This window comes from Psittacula echo (genome assembly GCF_963264785.1).
Source record: "Psittacula echo genome assembly, chromosome: 1".
Taxonomy (NCBI): domain Eukaryota; kingdom Metazoa; phylum Chordata; class Aves; order Psittaciformes; family Psittacidae; genus Psittacula; species Psittacula echo.
This window is the reverse complement of record NC_137735.1, coordinates 8,951,118-8,972,336: the sequence shown is the minus strand read 5'-3', so window position 1 is coordinate 8,972,336 and position 21,219 is coordinate 8,951,118. Positions and strand designations below refer to the sequence as shown.

Genomic DNA, 21,219 nt, shown 5'->3' with positions numbered 1-21,219 from the left:
TTGCGTGCAGTAAGAAAGGGAAAAGCTGTAGAGCATTTTTTGTTTGTAAGTAATTAAACATATATTACAGTTGTTGTCTTTTTTTGATCTTCCTTAAGCACCACTCAAAGGAATACCAAAACAAGCTCCGTTCAGGAGTACTTCAGCACCCAGTGTATTTAGTTCTTCTGGAAACAGAACTCCTATTCCTCCTTCAAGAACACCTTTGCGCAAAGAAAGAGGAGTAAAGGTGGGTGCACTCTTTCTTAGCCTCTTGTTTCCCTGCTTAGCTATCCTCCCTATCTAAAGTGAATTTCTGATGCTGTTCTAAATCAAGTATCAATATATTAAAGAAAAAAAAAAAGGACAATCTATAGAGATAAGCAATGGTTATTAAGTTCTCTGTGGTCTGTCTTTTTAGCTTCTAGATATTTCTGAGCTGGATATGGTGGGTGCTGGCCGTGAAGCAAAGAGAAGAAGAAAGACACTAGGTTGGTGTAGCATACTGCCTAGGAAGGCTATTAGTACACCTGCAAGTAGGGTCTAGATTTATACCGTTCTGTTGTTCATTTGTTAAAACTTACCATCAACTGAACTTTAAAAAAGGCTAAAAAATGCTTTAAGAGAGGATTTTCACTTCCCCCTCCCCAGTGCTCCTAATCACATTGCCATGTGTCTAGGTAATAGCTTGACTCAGTTGCATGAAACGATTGAACTAGTCAGTTGGGCAGCACATAGGTGTGTGACTGGCTTCAGTACTGTTCTGAGATACTTTGCTTACTTCTACTGGCTGAATGGCCAAGGAAATTAATTGAAAATAATGTTGAAACAGTGTATAGTGTGGTCTAAAATTCTGGCTGAGAGATCTTAAGTGAATAATACCTGATATACTGCTCTGAAGTAAAATGACAGTGCAGTGCTCTCCTTAACCATGTTGTGAAGATACACTAAGCCTCAAAACCAACCTTTTTGTATTTGTCACTAAAAAAGTAAGTACCACCTCAGAACAAAATCAGAATTGCAGTTCAGTTTTTGCTTAAGGTTTTGATGCTTTCTAATATTTCAAAATTAGCCAGTTCTGCCTAGTTACTCAGTCACTATATCTTGATGGATGTACATTGTGGTTCAGTTCAAAAGTTCATTATACAATTGTGTATGAAGATTACTGTATCTACCTTTCAGATTATACCTCTTTAAGCATGTTTTAACAGACTGAGAACTGCATTTTTGTATATTTGTTCAAAAAAGTGTATCTAATTCAGTGTTCCAGAAAACTTTCTTGAACTGACTTCTGTCTTTATGCAATAGATACAGAAGTTGTGGAAAAGCAAGCCAAAGAAGAAACGGTAGTAGAAAATGCTACCCCAGATTATGCTGCTGGCCTTGTGTCTACACAGGTAAAACCAAAATAAGCAACAAAAAAACCAATATGAGGAAACCGTGATGCATATTATTCTAAAACACTAAAAGCACTGTCAGATGAATGGGATAACAGGGCTTTCTGACTCTGGAGAGGTGGAATCATTTCACTCTGTGCCTGTGCATCCTTGGTGACCCTAGTGGAATAGTGTCCACACAAGTCTCAGTGAGGAGCACTTGTCAGTGACCTGTGCCAAGGAGGAACAGCTCAATACAAGCAGCCAATTAAGAAATAAGTCTTTTTTGTTTTCCTGAAGATACTGACTTGTTGCTAGAGATAATTCAGTCAGGGTGGGTGGTGGGAGGAGGAGCTGTGTGCAGGGTTTTTTCCCTGTTCTTTCAGACGTGGTGCATTGGAAAAACTGTGATGTAGCTTTGTTTTCTCAGTCAGAACATAGCTTTTACAAGAATGTTAGGCCCTCCTCCCACTTCTGAGTTAGAAACTGTCTGTTCTATTCCGTCAGGCCTTGGCCTGGAATTAATTTGGACAATAGGGTTCTTTAGATACAAATAGATAATTCAAGGCTGCTGCATCCAGTGTTTGCAGGCCTCTCAGGATAATGGAAATCCATCTCAAATCTGAAGTGTCTTCTCTTCTTCCAAATTTAAAGTGGTTATGATTACCTCTGTCTCTTAAAGTCCATATGCTGACATTCAGTGCTTGCCTTTGGAGAGCACTCTAAAAGACCCGTGATTCAGTTGGTGAGTCAGGCATTTTTTCCTCTAGAGCCTAATGATAAGCACATGCAATATTGGTCCCATGGCTATGCGGGTAGCAGTCTATCTAAACAAGCCAAAACCAACATAAAGGCAGATACTGTTAGGCCTGTGGTGATAGTGAAGGTAATTGCCTGTCTTTCTGTTGAATGCTATCTCTTTTTTTTGGGCAATCTCCACGTATTACCGAATGCCCATCTTCTGTCTAGTAGGAAGAAATTATTTGCCTACTAGACTTATTCCCCAAAAACATCTTTCTGCTGTCAACCCTGATGCTTATAAAGCTGGATTGGACTAAAGTTAAGATCTTCATGGAGATACCAATCGGTTGTCTTTATGCTGTGTGTGCAATATCATGGACAAAAGTGATATACATTAAGAATCATATGTGGCATTTTCTTTGGCTTGATCCTAGATGACATCAGTCATGTCGGTGCTGATTGCCTGTTTCAGTGGCAACAGGATTTACCTCTGCCTTTACTGCTGCTTTCTGCTTGTTTATGTCCCAGAGGCCATTGCATTCTCCTGGGTGATGTTTTAGTAGGCCTTTTGCCCTTGGAGGAGCACAGGTTTCTGCTTGCTAATAGTGAAGAGCATGTTTGCTCAGGAAGATCACTTATTTCTATAGTGTAATTCTTCAGAGAATACCGTCTGCACAGATTTCTTCATCTAGTCTCCATGCTCTCAAATGAGAAATGGAATAATGGAATAGTAGCTTGACTCTCTCTGCAGAAGTACATTCTTCCTGGCTCAGACTGTGCCTTTGAAAGCAACTTTGATCTGAATTAGGGGAAATAAAAGCTGTGTTTTCTCTCCTAGGATAATTCTAATGCCTGAAGTTTGTATAGAGAGTTAGGGTCAAAAGGGCGAACTTGCCCTAACAGAGGAGTCCATAATTAAGTTCCCAAATTATTATTATAGCAGAATTAATTGTACTTAAAATGCAGAAACAGCACATGAATATGTGCAGTATGGCTAAAAACTTTGTTTTACAGAAACTTGGCTCACTGAACAATGAGCCTGCACTACCTTCTACAAGTTATTTGCCTGCTACACCCAGTGTGGTGCCATCGTCCTCGTATATCCCAAGCTCTGAAACACAGCCAGGTAAGAGAGACCTCTTTGGTTTTTTTGACCAAATACCTCCAACTGTATACAGCTTTACTGCCAAGCTCTGCCTTTATTTACAAACCTACTATCCCTCAACTTTAGTGAAACTTAACCTTAGCAGTCTAAAAATCGATTGCAGGAACCAGCATTTGGGTTTGGGGTAACCAGACATGTTATTTAAGCTATATAAAGAAAATGCTTGTTGGTTTTAAGTCTTTAAATGACTGCTAGGTAAGCAAGCAAAGCAATTTACTGGTTGGTTGTTTGTCATTTTGGTTTTTTTTTTGTTTATCTTAACTCTGCAATAGAAGATCCAGGTTTTTAATCCCTAAAAAGACACCAGTAATACATGTAAGTCTGGAGTATATCTCCATATGCACTTGCGCAAAAGTTGCTCTGAGTGTTAGATACGTTACTAGAGGCAAGTACATATTAGCTTTCACACAAGCTGGGATCAAGCCATCTGTTTGCCTTTTACCTTATTATAACAGTGATGGTAGTTCAGCTCCTGCTTAGTTTGAAAGTACTACATTATTTTCAGTTGTAGAAAATTGCCTATGGTAAAAACCAGCATTTGTAAACATCCTTCTACACCTTTTATTTTAACACGCTTGGTTTTAGTTTTCCTTCCCTGCTGTGTGTAAGGCCTTAAAGGATTGTGTCAGTTTGCACTAACAGATGTGCATGACTGGGGTTCATTATCAGGCCTTGTAGTTACCAAAGAACCAACATTTCAGTTTAATGCATTCTTTTTATTCTTGCTTCTTGTGATTTGGTACTATAATGTTTGTCTTTATGTGAGCTGTGGCATGTTGGCCACTATAGAAAAATGCATATGCAAAACCAGATCACTTGGCCCTGAAACAGTTCAGAATCTCTCTGAAGGTCCATGCAAATCTTTCTCTGGCAGAAAATTGGCATCTCCAAAAGGAATGCAGCCAAGAGCATATCAGTGTTGTCAGCAGCTAAGTAGTATTTTCCAGAGCCTTGGCATTGTATTCAGCAGCAAGAGAAGCCTAGTTTAAAATTCTCTATTGTCTTTCTTTGTTCCCTGTTTTTTTCCTGACTTTTATTTTCTTTTTGGAGTAGGGGCTATCAGTCTTTTCTCATTGACAAGGAACATAAACTTTTGCGCTTTCCTTGATATAAGATGCCCACAGAAGATCCATAGATTTGGTTTCATGTAATCTGAGGTTGCCTAATTAAGGCATATTACTTTATGCAAGTCAGTTGTGATGACATGAGAGGATAGTACAAAATTTAAGGGTAACTAATAGTTACAAATGTTCTTCCTCTCAAGCGTCCGCTGTCCTGTTCCACATTTTACTACATAATAGCCATATTGTTAAAACCAGTGCCACGTCTGTGCGTAAATGGAGAATGGTAGACCTCTTACTGTCTAAAATCTGATCTGAAAAGCATCAGTGTATCTACCTTTTAGGCTACTGTGAAGACAGCGAAAATAAGTTACCATAAACCTTGTGAGGTTCACGGAAAGGTGCTTAAGCAGCTGTGCCTGTGTCTTAAGAGCTGCAAAAAGATGTCACTGGGTACAATGGGTGATTACTGTTTGCCAGACAGATGGTAACTTACAAAATCAGAGTAACCTAATCAGATATGTAAACCTCCACCTGCAGCCAGGATCACCATAGTAACTCCTTTGAGTGCAGGTGAATGGTTCAACTTTAAGAAATAACAGAGTTAGGACTTGTGAATACTGTGGGGGTTTAACCCTCTTGGCAGTAAGTGTTTAAATAAAGACTTATTTGTGAAGAGTACATTTCATTCTGTCATCTGTTTAAGTATTTGTGTATTTTCAGTATTTGTTAATGACTGAGATTTAATTACCATTTCCTTTGGAAGTTGTTGCTGTATTAGGGAAAACCTGATGAAATATTTTTATGGTTTAGGCTCTACATAACAGTACAGCAATAATCCTGGGTCAGATTACAGTTGTTAGAGCTACATAAACTAAAAAGTAAATCAGTTTCAATTTGTTAAATCTGGTATCCATTAAACATAAAATTAGATGCTAAATGTAGTGTAATCCATATTGGACAGGTAGTCACTCAGTTGTCCAAGTACTGTAGATAATTGAGTGGAAAGAGCATTATTACTTCAATTTTTCATATAGATATTGAATCATGGTGGCAAAATGGAATAATAAGATTTATTAGTTTTCTTTAAAGGCCATTGGTGGTGCTCATCCCTGTTTGGATTATCATATTTAATTGGTCCTGGTTGGTCTTTGCAGCTGGCTCTGCACGAGAGGCCTTGCAGACTACCCGACAGACCGAGGAGCCTACAGCTCCAAATGCTACTACAACTCTTCCTGCACAGTTCAAACAAAGAACACCCATGTACAATAGTAACTCAAACCCACCTGCAGCCACACCTACCTCACCTCTAACACCTACCACACCTCCTGCCATTTCTCCTGCGGCACAGGCACCACAAGTGGCCCCCCAAACTCAGCAACAGCCGCCACCGAAAAAGAGCCTCTCTCTCACAGTAAGTAAAACAGGGTTCTCTTTGACTGCTGCTTTTGGTGCAAATTGGAAAACACAAATCTTTATTATTGAGCTCATATAGTATGTTGACAGTTCCTGGCCTTTGAATTATTGAGTGATTGAGGCTGCTTGTTTCTGTGACCAGAGATAGTGAAAATGTTTTGTGGCTTTGATAGCATTGCTGTCTTAATCACATTTTTACTTGTGCAGTGCTAATATCCCAGTAAGATGTCTTTACCGCTATTTGTTATGTAAAATAATGTTGTGCTATTCATTATAAAATGAGTTTCCAGCAAAGCTGTTGCCCAGCCAGTTGCATGTAATGTAAGCAACAAAAAGGATCCTGTCATTGCTGTGGTAGGAGAAAAGGTATCCATGGATTATTCTAAGGCAAAAACCTTTTATTTCTTGATCCTCTCACCCCCCTGTTACGCTTGGGGTTTTTTAAAGCCTGAGAGTGGGGAGGAAGGAGATTCCTCAGGAACAGCAGTTACATGTCCTGAAGCTTCTTATTGCTGTATGTTGGTATGTATTATGCGCATGCTGGAAGTTAAGCAGGTAGCTAATTCAAGATGCGACTGATTTGAAGATTTTGCTAAACACATCTGTAAGCCTGGCTTGTGAGATCTGAACTTTAAGAAGCTGAGTGATCTTTTCAGTACCTTCGCTTCATTTATTAAATAAAATTAAAATCTTCCAATTATTGCAAGCCTGGGTTTGTTGAGCAAACATTAAGTCTCAGCATGTGTTTCAATAACTTTAAAGGTAGGGTTTTTTTTTCCTCAGTTTGAGAATTCAGTTATTCCTGTGTTAGGTTTAAGCATTAGAGACGGAAAGCCTTGAGGTTAAGGCAGGGAGTTTTTTTTATTGACTTTTGTAGGTCTGCAAACTTCCACCTGAGCCTTTTATGCTTGTCTGTGATTCTTAATATGGTACCTCTTGGCAGTGTTTTCTCCACTGGAATTCATATTTGTTATCTCTTGCAGAGGGAGCAAATGTATGCTGCACAGGAAATGTTCAAGACTGCAAACAAAGTTACAAGGCCAGAAAAGGCTCTTATACTTGGATTCATGGCAGGATCCAGAGGCATGTATTGAGACCAGTTTAGTTTGTTTTTTGAATACCTAAATCTGAAGCACAGCCTAGTATTTCTAAATGTGCATATGTGAATGCAAGACTCTTGCTTCAGCTTTTCTCTGTTCATACTGGACTCTGTGTTCTACTCTGGACTGTACATAAATTATGGATTATTGTTCTAGCTATTTCAGTTCTAACTACCTAGAAATGGGTCTGTAGAGTCTATTTCCAGTAAGTCGAACAATCTGTCAGAGCAGCTGCTAAACACAATAACTACACAACTGAACACATGGAATAATAGCATGGCTTAGAGGCTGAAGAGAAACAAGGCAACCAGTCAGAACAGTGAACATATTGTTCTGGTCCTAGTAGTCTGCCTAGAAGGCCAATGAGTATGTTCTTCAGTGGCAAGTCAGGGTACAAGTTGGGTAGTACAGAGCCTCTTTGCTAATTCCTTAGTGTTGGAAATGTAGCAACTGTTGTCTTGGAGACTTTCAGGTAACCACAGGTGATGTGACTTACAGGAAGATAAGCTGCCTCATAGCTAATCCTGTCATATATTCGCCTTGATAGACAAGGCTGTTTTACCCAGAAGATTATCAGATGTAAGATGAGAAGGAGCTTAGGAGGCCTTAAGTGAACTCTATCATCTGCACTAGCTCTGCTTTCTAATTCGGTAATTGAGGGCTTTTAACACTGGAGCTGTAGAGCGTAAATGTGGTTCATGCATTTGGATTAATGCAACACATTATTGAAGATGACCAGGGTGGAGTTACTGTGATGGTCCCTGGGCTTTAAGAAAATTTTGTGTATCTTGCATTAATGATGGTGCTCTTTGCCATTCAAGTGCCGTAGGAGGGTGTACTTTTAATACCTACACAGGCATGGTTTTTTTGTAATGCAAGGTAAAATGCTTTTTTGGAAGTGCACCATGTGCGTGTTATGTATATTCGCATGTGTATATATAGATAAGTGTATATAACAGTATGAATTATGAATTCCTTCAGTAATAATGTCAGCACCTTCTAAAAGCTGGGTAAATGTCAATTATGATAAGTCTGAGCTTCTTGAATGCCAATTCCAGTACCTTGAAATGTAACATTTAATACTTTTACTGGCACAGAACTGAGTCTTGAACTAGTGATTTCAGTGAAGCTGTTTGAGCTTCCAGAGCAGCTGAAAATTGTTGAGGCTTTTAACTACAAAATGTATCTCGAATAATGTAACTCTGGTAGTTCAGGTTTACCAGCTCTCACTTAAATGTAAACTTGTCTTAAGACTCTTGATGCCTACAGAAATGACACTGGCATGCTTTACTCCCCTTTTTGGTGTTTTTCCAGTTACTTTAGCCATGGGGTTCATCCTTTGGGGTCTGTTTTTTTTATCCGTAAAACTCAGTCTGTGATGTATGGAGGGAGGAAGATCTTTGTGTGGCTGTGTCTAGTGGGGACATTGCTTGCTCAGGTTTGAGTAGGCATTTGTTGTTTGGGGGTTTACTTAGCATAAGTGCTCTTTACCTTTCGTAGTACAGTGCTGAAGTGTATAATTTGTTCCTATTCTTGTTTTCACAGAGAATCCTTGCCAAGAGCAGGGTGACATCATCCAAATTAAACTTAGTGAGCATACAGAAGATTTACCAAAGGCAGATGGCACTGGCAGCACCACTATGTTGGTTGATACGGTCTTTGAAATGAACTATGCTACTGGTGAATGGACCAGATTCAAGAAGTACAAACCTATAACTAACGTTTCCTAAGAGATGCAGCAACAGCAGATTGGACCAAATCAAGCTCAGAGTCAACCAGCTCTTAGAGTATGTCAACTGTACAAAATGGCATTCATGTGTACATTTCTTAGTACCCTCCAGAATAGAAGTTGTGGCTCTTCGGCTTAACTGAGCTCAGTGAACACAAAAGATGGTGTCAAATTTGTTTTTTCTTTTTTAATCATGGGAGAGGGAAAGGTGATCTTGGGGGTGGGGGGGAAGATGTTGGTGTGTTTCTATTTTCCTACAGTTCAAGATGCCAGAAAAGAAGATCACAACTGAAAGATTACAGATGGGAGCAGTTTACTTCTGAGTACCAGAAGAGAAGACTACTGCACAGTCATTCGCGGTTTACCATTACACAAGGGCACAGATCTTTATTGTAAAAAGATTTTCTTTGGCTACATGGGTTCTGTTGTAAGAATGGACATTAAAGCACCACATGCTGGTGCTTGATTGTTTTGTAATTCAGCTGCAGTATAACTAAGTATTGCAGGTGGTAGATGTCCAGTGTCTAATGGTGCCCACTGTGTTTAGCTTATTTATGCTTGGGTGATAGGATGAGATGGAGCAGCTTTGTTAACTTGCTGTATTGTCAGTGTCCATGCCCAGCGCGAGTTAATTTATACCTGACATTATTTGAGATCAGGAGAAACTAAGTGTTGGACCTTTCTGAAGAAAAACAAAACCAGAATTAAGAAGAAAGGAATGGGAGTTTGTCACTGCCTAGAAATGATGGCCCTTTGCTACGTAAGTAGAAGTTTATCTGTGACTCTTGCATAGCAAGCTGTTGAGCAGCATCACTTACCTGGGGGGAAGTGAAACTGTAACATCTCAAGACCAATTGCAGCTTAATTTAAAAATGGCCCTAGAAATGGTTGAGTGACACCTTTCTGAACACAGGTGGTTGGGAAGGTTTGTTGTCTTGAGGCGGTGTTAGTTTATGTTTGGTTGAGTTTGATTGCCAAGCCCTGATACAAACACTTTTGAATGACTGTAGCTGTGGTTCTTACCAGTGTAGTTATATCAGTGTCATCACTAATGTGGCCACAATTATACTGGCATATAAATGTGCCTTATACTTGTCCCCTTCTAGTAGAAGCACGTTTTTATCTTTATAACTGTGTTCACACCACTGGTATAATTTGGCTTTAATAGGACAAATAAAGCTTGCTTTTATTGAGAGAGCTTATGTTCATAGTCCAGGATTCATCCTTTGGAGACTTGGTATCATCATCTGAAGGAGACTTGGGTTGAATGTCTGGGTTCTACCAGTACTTGTGTGTGGAGCTGTGCTTGGTTGATAATGGTGCTGGAGAGATACCTTGGACTGACTAGAGGCTCATGTTGAAGTGGAACTCTTAAGATATAAAATGAGGCTTTTATCTTTTTTAATGGAAAAGCAGACCAAATCCAGTAAGTACTCTTATATACTAACAAAGACACTTAGATGATTGATTAGAGTCTTTTTGTATTGGGGCATTTTTATTGCATTTTACTTTTAGTTTTTCAAACAAATTACCCAACAGGACAGGGCAAGTATAAGTAATAGGAAAACCTGTATTCTAGTTTTAAGATGTGACCAAAAGTATAGGTTTCTTAACTTTAATTAAGCAAATACACAGAATATTCTAGCTCCTGCAGTGGGCAAGTTACTTGATGATAGCTGCTACCATCACGCAGTGTTGTGCATGTATTAGTGTGCAAGTTACTCCCAGATAACTGTCATACTGGGGGCTCTCCTCCACATCGGTACCCCATTTCAGAAGCAACCTAGATCATGATTCTGATTGCAGTTTTACTTTATACAGCTGGAAACCAGCCTGACAAGTGAGGATGAGTAGTGAGGTTTAGTTTTTTTAGGAGTTCAGTAGAATGTGTTTTCATGGTTCTAACTTACTTGATTATAGTAGATTACACAGGGCTAACAATAGACTATGAAAGTGTTCATCTTCGAAAGGTTTAAAGAAAAGTGACATTCCTTTTCTTGTCTGCATTATTCAGATTTTAAAGCTTTCTTGTGATGACCAGTTTTATGTACACATGTATGATACTCCTGTCTTAACTGTTGCTGCTTGCTGCATAAGCTGCAAATACCAAATACAATTTTTAACATGAAACTTCTTGAAAACTGGCTTGAAGGGCATGTACTGTCACTGTAAATAGCTGATGCAAGACTTTGCAATTCAGTAGTGGTCAGGAGCTGCTGTGTGATGCCTTTTTTGGCTTACTTGAGATTAACTGGGGTTCCTCATTAAACCTTACTCTGTAGAAGTGTGTATTTCAGACCTGCGCTGTGGGCGTGGGGACAGCTTTCCCTCTCCTCTTCAAGAAGCCCTTCTAGAATGTGGTGGAGTCATTTTGAGTGCAGTAGTGTGTAGGAAGCTTAATCATGCTGCTATTGGTATCTGCTGCCTAACAAAGTTGGTCTCCTCCAGGCCTATTTGTCTGAGGTCAGTCATACATAATAAACTGAGATTTTAATTAGAAGCACAGTATATTTTTAATTCTATTAAGCCACTAGGATAAGGCGGTTTAAACTGCAGAAATAATTTATTTGTAAGTGACTTCCTTACCCTCAATACCACAGCATTACTTCAACTTGATCTGTGAATCTAAAACATTGCCTTTCTTTTTAAATGCCTAAAGAAAGGCAAGTTTCTGCAATGTTGGTAAATGATACAGTAAAAAGTAAAACTACATGGAGAAAATGAAATCATTGAACCAGTGTCCTGAAAGTAGGGATAATGCTAGACAATACAGAAAGGGCAATATCAAATTCCAACATAAAGGAATTGTTGCATATGGAGCAAAATCTGGCCCTGGAACTTGGTATTTTTTGTCTTGACTATTCAGTCACTTGGATGTTAGCTGATTCTGTTCAGTGAGGCTCAGTATGTGCTGTAAGATGAAACAAGAACGCTTGTTGACTATAGAGTGACTTGCAGATGTACTAACAAATTGACCAGAGAAGCAGTTCAGAGTTTTATTAAAGCTCTATTTTTATCCTTTCCTTTTTCCTTTTATCTAATCATGAAGTTTTAGGAAATAGCAGTCCTGAACTTCCCTAAGTGCATTACTGCACCTCAGCAAGGCAAGATGTCCAAGCTTCTCTTGCCTTTGCTTGTAAGGAATCACCTGTCTGTGCAAGCCTAGGCATGATATGAATTGATTTGGTTTGATTTGTAGAGTATGGAGTACTGGAGAAAGAAGCAGTGAAAGTGGCTTGTCCTGTCCAAAGCTTTTATACCTGGGGGAGAAGGAGCACATACATGCATAGCCAGGCTTGTTTAACAATGTGCCCTACAGCAAAGTACTGGGTTTCTTCAGGCTCTGTTTTCTTTCATGAGTGCCGTGAGGACCAGGAAAGGTAAAATGAGTGTAATGAAGAAGGTGAGCCCAGGAAGGATGCTGAGCAAGAGTTCTGATCATAGATTCCATCTTCCTTATTGACAACATCTTTTTTTTCCTTCTCTAGCGCTCTGTAGTTACTCCATACAAAACAGTCTAGGCTTAGTTTGGTTAACACTCTAATATTCATAGAATCATAGAATGGTTTGGGTTGCAAAGGACCTTAAGATCATGCAGTTCCAACCCCCCCCCATGGGCAGGGATATGTCGCATTAGACCATGTAGGGTTGACTTGATTTTCTCTGGTAGTATTGCCATTTAATCTTCAGTTAAATGCCATAGGATGCTGGATGCAGTGGGGAGGAGCCTTTGGTAGTTGCTTGGCATCTCCATGTGAAATTGATCACTTCTCTCACTAAGTTGTGTCGTGAGACTTTGACATGATTCAGTTTAAGAGTGAATTGCATTTTCATAGTAAGTTCTGACTGGAAAAGAAAATAAGACTATAAAATGTTAAGCCAGAACCCTCTGGGAATCTGGTGCCTTTAACAAGAACTGTCATTTTGTATAATGTTACATCTATAGCATAGCCCGTATGTTTTCTATTGGTTTTTTTGTACAGTTGTAAATTCAAAATACTCTGTCTTTGGGTACGTATTTTCAGTGTAATACAGTATGTATAATAAAAATCTAGATTTTCTAAGGAAACGGGCTGATAGTCTTTTTAATAATCAAGTTACATGTTGTACCAACAGCTGGATTGGTGATAAGGGTCACTAGCCTGAGATCAAAGAGCCAAACTGTGTGAGAATGTGCATCCATTTTAGGTTTGACACATCTGCTTCTGTTGATGCCTTTCAAAGTGGACATGTCAAAGCTGACATATGCTGGTTTTGTTGGTTAGGATGTTTGTGAGTAGGAGATTTACCAAAATACTCATTATTTATTTCTGGGTGGATTTGCTGAAAGCTGATTAACCTTGGCTGATGTGTCTCCACGGCGTTTGGGCATGCATATACTGAGGCACTTGAGCCACAGCACAGACCTGATGGCACAAGGGAAGGTATGCTGTGCGCAGGCTCTGTGGATGGCCCACATCTTTAGCTGAATTACAGCAATGGTGGTTTCTCTGCCAGTTAAGAGTGCTGTGGAAGATGAGTGGTGTTTTTATTTGGGGTTGTTTGGGGGGTTCTGTTTGTTTGGTTTGGGTTTTGTTTTGTTTCAGAAACTACTTTCATGCTGAGAGATACTGTTTCTATGGTCCAGATTATCCTGTGACAAACATGGAGGTTTATCTTACATGTCCATAGAAGCCAACATTGCGTGTTTGGCCTCAATCCAGTTTCTTTCTGTCCAGCTGTGACATGGCTGTTACACTTGCCTGTGCTGGTGCAAGGCCAAATGTAGTGTGAGGTTTTTCGTTTCCTGTGTCAGGCTGACCTTATCAAATAGCCAGGAAGAGAATTCTGTTCCAGGTCAACTGCTCTGGTAGACCACTTGGGGAAAAAGCTTTGAGAATAGGTTGAAATGCACATTTTGTTTGTTATTTCATAGGGCATTTGCTCTGTCAAAGAGATTTCCTGCTGCTCAGATGAGTGACTTGCTGATACATTTTAGGTGGCCATCTAGGTCTGTGCCTAGATGTGCTACTTTTCTTTGTTACTTGTGTAGAAGTGTCTTGACCCTCCTCTTGGGCACAAAGCTGGCTTCAATATTGGTCAGGAGCAGCACAAATGACCATAAGGTATATGCCAGTTTGCCTGTCTTCTGAGAATGGTGTATACAGAATCAGACCTATCTATTTTTGGCTCTGTCTGTCACTAGACATTTTGGACAGGCTGGTACAAGCATGTAGGCTTTTTAATGTTGAGGATGCTGCTGTAATGCTAACTCTTGTGACTGATGATTGACCTGTTTAAGACCTGGACAGGCCAGGGTCTGGTGCTGTCCTGTATCTCTGATGCTCTTAGAACCTAAACCATCTCAGACTTCACTTGCTTCACTGCCTCTGTGCATGCAGGGTTTCCCTGAGAACAGGAAAGTTAAAATAAGGCAAAAAGCAGAAAAGTGATTGTTCTAAAGTAGATGAAGAAACTTTGTTTTCAAAACCTGCAGTATTTCATGAGTTATGTGGTACCAGACCTTCTCATGAGGAACTTGGGGAGATTCCCTCATCTGGCTCTCAGAACGTGGTTCCTGATCAGCATTTGGTATTAAAATACATTTACTCATTCCTGGTGGAAATGTCATGAGCAACAGAAAACAATCTGCTTCTCCAAAAGTGGTTCATTTAAACCCACAGCAGCATGTAAGTTTGGTTTTAGTGTCTGATCTATCATTTGGGGTCATTAAAGTGCATAATCTCTCTGCTTTTTCCCCTTTTCATCTTTCAGTAAAAAGTGTGCTATTGGCTGTTCCTTCAGAGGGCTGGAGACACCAGCTCTCATGACTGCTCTTGTGCTAAGATTTTGTGGTCATCTGCACTGATCCAGTGTTGTTGGCTGGATGGGACCCAAGTTGCACCTAAATGGAAATCAGCCTTTTTTCCTCCTTCCCTCTCCCAAGTGCTATGGGCACAGAGAGCAGAAGCAACACTACCTGCACTAGTCTTTAAATGGCTTTCTCCTCTTTTGGGTAGAATACAGTTCTGGAAAACATTTCAGTCTCACTTCTGCAAAGACCTTGGTGATGGCCGTTAAAAGCTGTCCCTCTGAGTTACAAACAGCTTCTGCTTTCTATGTCTTCTATGATACAGCGCCTGTGAAACCCCATCCCTGAAGTATTTTGGTTTATTGTTACATACCACCAGCTGCCCTGTCAGCATTCCTAAAGTTTGAGACCTGGAGATGTAGATGTGCTACATGTATGAAGCATTGCCAGAGGAGTTCTGTTGAAAATCTAAGCACCTGAGAAAGAAGTGGTTTGAGTTGCTTGATAGTGACTGTAATAACCCTTTTTATCACTCGAATTCCTTCAGCTCCCTTTCATGGGCTTTGTTATTCATTTACACAGCACCGACGGTGGAGGTTTCTGCTGATGCAGTTTGAGAAGAGCAGCGCTACCCTTAGTTTAAGAACGCTTTAGCCTTGACTCCAGAGATGCGTCCTCGCTCCCCAGAGCTGTGGTGCCATCCTGTGGCCGCTTGGTCAGGTACAGGATTTCGGGTTTTGTGCTCTTTAACAGCCGTGAGCGTGTTCCTTCAGGAGCGCTGATGGCTTTGGCTTGCTTCTTTTCTATCTCAGCTGTTTGCAAGTGTCTTGACCCTCCCTTGGGCACAAAGCTTCAGTATCATTCAGGAGCTGCCCTCCTTATCTGAAATGGGGGAGGCTCTTAGCAGCTTCCTTCCTGCCCATGGAGTTCAGGATCTACCTGGAACTGTTGAACAGTCTGGTCATAATTCCATAGCAGAGCTCCTCCTGACCAAGAGGCTCATCCACCACATATGCTCACAGGGTTTTGCAGGTACAGTGCTGAAGGACAAGGTCTGTGTACTTTGCTGACTTGCAGGCTGTTGGGTCTGTGTTCCTAAAGCCTGAGCTCCTGTTCTGTTTGATGAGAGTCAACATATACCTAGAACCTAGAAAAACCTTGCATCTGAAAGAGTCTTCTAGATTCCTAGTTGCTTCGCAGCCTGTGGGCTAGCGTATCCCATGGGTGTCAGGGATGCTTCAGTGCTTTTTGTGTCTGCAAAGGAGGAAGTGGTACCTCCTGGCTAGTATTTCCTCTATATGCAGCCAGGTTTGGGTATGACTTGCAAGCTGTATCGCTTGAAAGAAAGTTCTTTTCCAGGAGAAGTACCTGTCAGAAGCCAGCATGCAGTTTGTCTGAATACCTTCTCTTTCCCAGGAAAGAGCTGCAGGTACCAGCTCAGCAATAGAAGGAGGAAAACACGAATACACTACCAAAGGACCATAGTTTTGTTACAGAGCTGGATGCAGTACACCAGGGACCATTATATTTTCCCTGGCATAATGGCAACAAGGTAGTTCTGCAGTAGCTTGCTCAGCTTGGAGCATGGCAGTCACATTGCCCTAGAGGAAAGGTCTGTTAAACCCAAGATTCTGGCAGTGATGGTGAAGTGGTGGATAATCATTGGAAGAGCCTAAGGATGCAGTAATCAAGTGCTTTTTCTGCTCTCATCTGCTGGCAGTTAATAGGGACTTTCTGACCTTTGAAACAGTTCACCCAGTGACTGTTGCCATTTCAGGATGTGTCCACCTACTCAGCTCATGCATTTCCATCCTTTTCACTACCCTTACGTAGGTGGCAGCTCACCTGGGGACTTTCACCCCACAGCATCCAGTTAACAAAAGCTGAAGCGATGGCAGCTTGATGTGGTAAAGAGGGCTGGTGTTCAAGAGACTCTTCCTGCCCAGTGTTTCGTATTAAGTAAGCGGGTCTCCTTGTAAATGGGTCCCTTGGATATCAAACACCCAGGTGACTTGCAGCCAATTGATGCACAGTCCAGTGCATTGATGCACAGTCCTGGCCCTTGGGTTTGTTGTAATGCCTGGGTAGCTCGGAAGTCCTGCCCTCAGCAGATGGGATGTCTAATGGCATATCCTTTACTTACCCAGCTTGGGTTGAGGGATGGTTCCAGGCAGCCTTGGACAGAGATGATGTCTGTCCTCTCCAGGCTCTTGGGAGAAACAGCTTCACTGCTGCCTCTGCCCTGTAAGGAGACAGCCAGGTTCTGAGGGTGGAAGGCAGTGTCTGGTTTATCTGGGGACATGAGGTTCACCACCCATGGAAGAGTAACTAAACTGACAAGAAGAGGGCCCTGTGCCAGCCTAGAACAGTGCTTTTGATCAGCCATGACACTGGTTTTTATCCTCTGTGAACCAGCTAGCAGAAGAGTTTAATCTCAACAGAGACAAAGCCAGGGCAAGGTCACGTCAGGGGTTTCTAAATGAACCCATTTGTACTTCTCTGCCCTGAAGTGGCATCAGGCTTTCCCTGTCAGAAGAGCATTTCCAGCTTGCCCAGTTGTTAACACAACTGAGAGGAAAGCAGCCTGCCCCCCTTCTCAGCTGGGCTCTGGTAGCTCATCCACAAAGGCGGCTTTGAGGGCATGGGAAGGGGTTTAAAGATGCAATTTCCCTTTCTCTTCCATGTGTCAGTCCAAAACTCACAAGTGAAATACTGTCACAGTGGTGTCAGCATCCGGTTCATAAGTGTGTGTATGTGTGCTTGTAGCTGCTCAGGACTTGCTCCTGGGACTTGGGCTTTGTGGAAAGCTCTCAACAAACAAGAGGTGCAGGCTGTTGTATGGAGGGCACTGATCTGCTGCTCTAACAGAATAAGTCTTGCTGGGTAGCTGCTGGCGGTGTTTCATCGGCGCACAGGACTGCATCATCCTGCAGTAATGCTTATGCAGAAGTTTACCACCTCAGGTCCTCAGCCCTTCACGGCTGGGCTGCTGAATGAATGGCCCCACACAGGTCTGGGCTGACCAGGTTGTTGTTATTGACACAGAGATCAAACATCCTGCACAGAGACTTGTAAAACCTATAAAGTCAAGGTGAGAAATGTCACATTGAGAGCCTATTGCCCTTGCTGCTGGAGGCTGAAGGAGAAGAGAGTGCCCCTGGCCAAGCTGTGGGTACCAGAGAAGGCTCCTGGGCAGGGACTGGCTGCTGGCATCTCCTGTAGTGGAGGCTGTGCCTCTCTGTGTGGCTTGTGCAGGAAGTACCACAGGGATTGCATGAGAAACTTCCCTTGCACAATTTCCCAGCCCATGGGTAGCTGTGCAATGTTGGGGGGCAACCACCCCTGCAGCATGGAGCTGTCAGGGCACTATGTGTGATGCCAAACTGACCCTGCCCGGGCTACTATGAGGGAAGCTGGAAAGGTTTGGGTTAGAACACGCCAACTGTTGGCTCCCTGTGTTGAGCCCCATAGAGGATCTTCGAGCATAGAAGGCCTGGGCAGCACGTGGCAGTGCCTGATCTGCTCACTGAACACATGGCTGGTGAGGTCTGCATGTGGGATATCCCCAGTCCTGCATGAGTAGCCAGCTGTCCCCTGAATTGGAGGCAGATGTGACATACATGAGATGTGGATGTTGACATATGTGAGGATTTGGTTTTGCATATTCGGGTGTATGCAAAAGGAAATCCTGTACCATGGCAGAGGCTCAGTGATGCTGGTTACTAACTGATGGGGACAGAGAGAGATGGGAGGACCTTTCAAAGCAGGGCTGCAAGGTGAGGAAACCACATCTGTGTCTCTGGGCAGCACAGGCAGGAGGACCTGACCTCAGAGCAGGATAGCCCCAGGTAACATGTAGAAAATGGGATGGGACGTCACTAAATTTAATGGCCTCACCTTAAAATCAGCATCATCAGGATTGCTGAGTATGATCCTGATCACAGCACCTTGGTGCATCAAGTTTGACACTTGGGTGCAATGAGGGGAGAGTTAAACACTGATTGAGAAAGCTCTACACACACCAGCGGGTGAGCTTTGGTTAGGGTATAGTTGGTCCCAGTTAAACCAGGAGCTGCTTTGAACCACAGGCTCTTTGGGGGTTGTTTTTCTTCTTGCAGGAAATCCTGGGTGTCTAAAAGATGAAATCCTTTCACTGGATGTGGTCACAAGGGGCTGGCCAGCAGCCCGGCACAGGGCTCCTGCATGGCTCTGCCCATTCCTCTCTATAAGCCCATCACTTCCTCCTGGACACTTCTCTTGTGTGTTTGTCTGCACGCTGCAAGAAGAGGCTTGGATTTGCTCTTGTGCTCAGTGTTTAGCTTGCACTGTGCTTTGAGAAGGCCTATAATGTCTTAAGGCCTGTTGCAGCCTCTGGATATAAAACCCCCCTTTGTTGGGGGGAGGTTGACTTGACTGAGGCGCATGATCAGAGTCAGGTGACGATATTGGGCACAGACCCAGAGGAGGATAAACACTTGAGTGTAGGAGATCAGCTGCTGGTCTTGCCTTCTGACGAGCTGTGCTATTCCTTGGGGAAAAATGAGTGCCTGGGCCCCTCCTCTGCTTTGGAGCTTAACCATGGCGTGTTTAACAGGTGAGTCCTCCTGAAGTGGTGCTTCTCTGTTCAGCAATGGAGGTGGGTAAAGCTGTGGTAGATGTGTGAAAGGAATGGGTTTCACCATCTCAGGGTGCTGCAGGAGCACAGGGGGAGAAGGCAGGAAAGGAAACAAGTGTTGAAATACAGGCAGTGCTGAAATGGGCTGAATGTGGTAAACAGGCTTGTGTTTGCAAGGAGGGAAAATTGAGCCCTGTGAATACTGAGGATTTGCAGTGGCCTCTTCATGGCTTTATCTTGAACTCCATGGAACAGGATGCTGCAATGTGCTTGCTTTCTTGGGGTGTTTTGATAAAGTGGGTCTTTGTAAGAGAGCACACACAAAAATGCATGAATGTTTCTTATAATCATGTCCATGTCTGCTCTTCTGCTTGTTCTTCTCATCCTTTCGTACTGCTTAGCTATCAAGCCCCAGATAATCTGTGCTCTTACAGTTAATACTTTGTGCCATGTGGGATCTGCAAAACTTATGCTTCAGATCATGTTCCTTTGGGATTGGAGGCTGCCGAGGGCCCCGCAGACACCTCCCTTCTCGAGTATGAACCCATCAACCCTGCTAAAGCAGTTTGAGTTTGCTTGGCAAGGGATAGAAGTGCTCAGAGCAGCTACCCACCAAGCCTCACCCTAGCTGCATGCATCTCCGGCAGCCTGAGCCCGTAACCAGGTACCAGCCATAGCATGGCACTGGTGAAATTAAACCATTGGGGGAAAATCTCCTTCTCAAGGGCCACTTACCTGCTGAATTCACCCAGCATGGTGATCATCTTCACCTGCGCTGGGAGAACTGGGTCAAGCTCTGCCTGGAAAGGTTGGACCAGCTGATCCTGGAGGTCCCTTCCAGCCTGGGGTTCCATGATTCCCTCGGATGTGTAATTGTTGTCTTGGCTGTGCTGTGCTTGGCTCTGAGGATCAGTTTCAGGATGCAGAGGCCGTGCAGTTGTGCAAGACAGAGGGAACTAAAACAAAGGAGTGTCCACTGTGCTTCTGCATTTGGTGAGTTCCCAGCCCATGTCCGTGTGCCTCAAACAGCAGCGGGGCCATGGGCCTTGTAAGTGTGGAAGGGAAGTTCTGCAGTTCTGTAACCTTCCTGACACCCTCGAGGCCCTTGGGGTGAAAACTCCCTGCCAAAGCATGGCACAAAACCCAACCAAACAGCAAGATTCACCCAGCTGTGTGCAGCCTGAGTGCTTAAATCCCCTGCAGCATCTCCGGCTGGCAGAGCAGAGCCAGGACTGGGGCAGGCTGCCCTGTGGGAGATCAGACTTTAATCACAGTGGTCATCCTGAGAGCTTTCCCCAGGAGGACTTGACAGTGCCCTTGTCCTAGTGCTGGTGCTGACTTTGAGATCAGTTCAGTAAGAGTCGAGACCAACTCTGCTCATTGCCAGGCTCCAGAGGAGCAGCAGACTCAGCCCTTAAGGCAGGTGAGGCAGAGGAGGGGAATTATACATCCCTGTCCAGGTGAAGGCATGGCGGAGGTAGGGAACTGCAAAGCTGTTTTCCCTGCCTAGAAGCAAGGATGGTGTCTCCAGGGCACTTGGATTTGGGCATGCGGCAAACCAGTGCACCACAAAATGATCACTGTTAAACTCAGCATTTCTGGTTTGGGGGCTACAGCGAGAAAATGTGGGCAGTGACCCAGATGGCTGGGTGCTTGTGTGCTGCTTTAGTCAATAGTGACAGAAAGATGAGTTTTCACACTCAGTGGAGTACAAAGCAGGCAGTGTGCCATAACAGGGATGCTCCCAACGAGCTCTCTCCATGTGATCACAACTTTATAAGGACTCTTATTCAGAGTCCTGAGCTCGCTGTAGAAACTTAGCTGGAGCTACCAATCAGCTCAGTCTGTGTCTTGTTCATACCATAGTGGTGGTAAGCACTGGTTCCCATGTGCCTGGCCTCGCCTGGTGCAGCCAAAATTGAGATAGAAATCAAAGGCCAGGTTGGGACAGAACTGTGGGTGACGCGGTGTGGTGTGAGGCACCCCTGCCCATGGCAGGCGGTTGGAACTGGATGATCTTAAGGTCCTTTCCAACCCAAACCATTCTATGATTCTAAAAAGCCTGCAGGGACCTGTGGGTCTGCAGCCAGTCAGTGGTGCAGCCCCTCTAAGTCCCCAGCTTCCCACCCTGCTCCGGTGTCCTTCCTCGCCTGCATCCCACTGTTGGTTCTCAGCTCTGCTCTTTGTGCTCCTTGAAACCCATAAATAAATTTCCTCAAGTTATCCTTTTAGTTTCCATACCAATG

General features: G+C 43.0%; 2 protein-coding genes across 4 annotated transcripts in view; both read left to right on the top strand.

The window, feature by feature from the left end:
• Positions 1-14,093, top strand: part of NELFA (negative elongation factor complex member A) — a 26,341-nt gene extending 12,248 nt beyond the window's left edge. Inside the window, exons 5-12 of one of the 2 annotated variants that reach the window (XR_013958919.1) lie at positions 99-229; positions 401-470; positions 1,288-1,376; positions 3,111-3,222; positions 5,480-5,736; positions 6,722-6,821; positions 8,384-9,993; positions 14,044-14,093. Coding sequence is in view for 1 of the 2 variants with exons in the window: in XM_080639299.1 (XP_080495425.1) it covers positions 99-229; positions 401-470; positions 1,288-1,376; positions 3,111-3,222; positions 5,480-5,736; positions 6,722-6,821; positions 8,384-8,568 (944 nt within the window). In the remaining variant the exon portion in view is untranslated. Of the gene's footprint in view, positions 1-98; positions 230-400; positions 471-1,287; positions 1,377-3,110; positions 3,223-5,479; positions 5,737-6,721; positions 6,822-8,383; positions 12,634-14,043 lie in introns of those variants that run through there. The other variant, XM_080639299.1, reaches the window with a different exon arrangement.
• The window catches only part of LOC308232943 (uncharacterized protein), a 26,385-nt gene continuing 13,748 nt past the window's right edge, over positions 8,583-21,219 (top strand). Inside the window, exons 1-2 of one of the 2 annotated variants that reach the window (XM_080639301.1) lie at positions 8,583-8,625; positions 14,941-15,078. In XM_080639301.1, the coding sequence (XP_080495427.1) occupies positions 15,027-15,078 (52 nt within the window). In that variant the 5' untranslated portion in view covers positions 8,583-8,625; positions 14,941-15,026. Of the gene's footprint in view, positions 8,626-14,940; positions 15,079-18,671; positions 18,953-21,219 lie in introns of those variants that run through there. The other variant, XM_080639300.1, reaches the window with a different exon arrangement.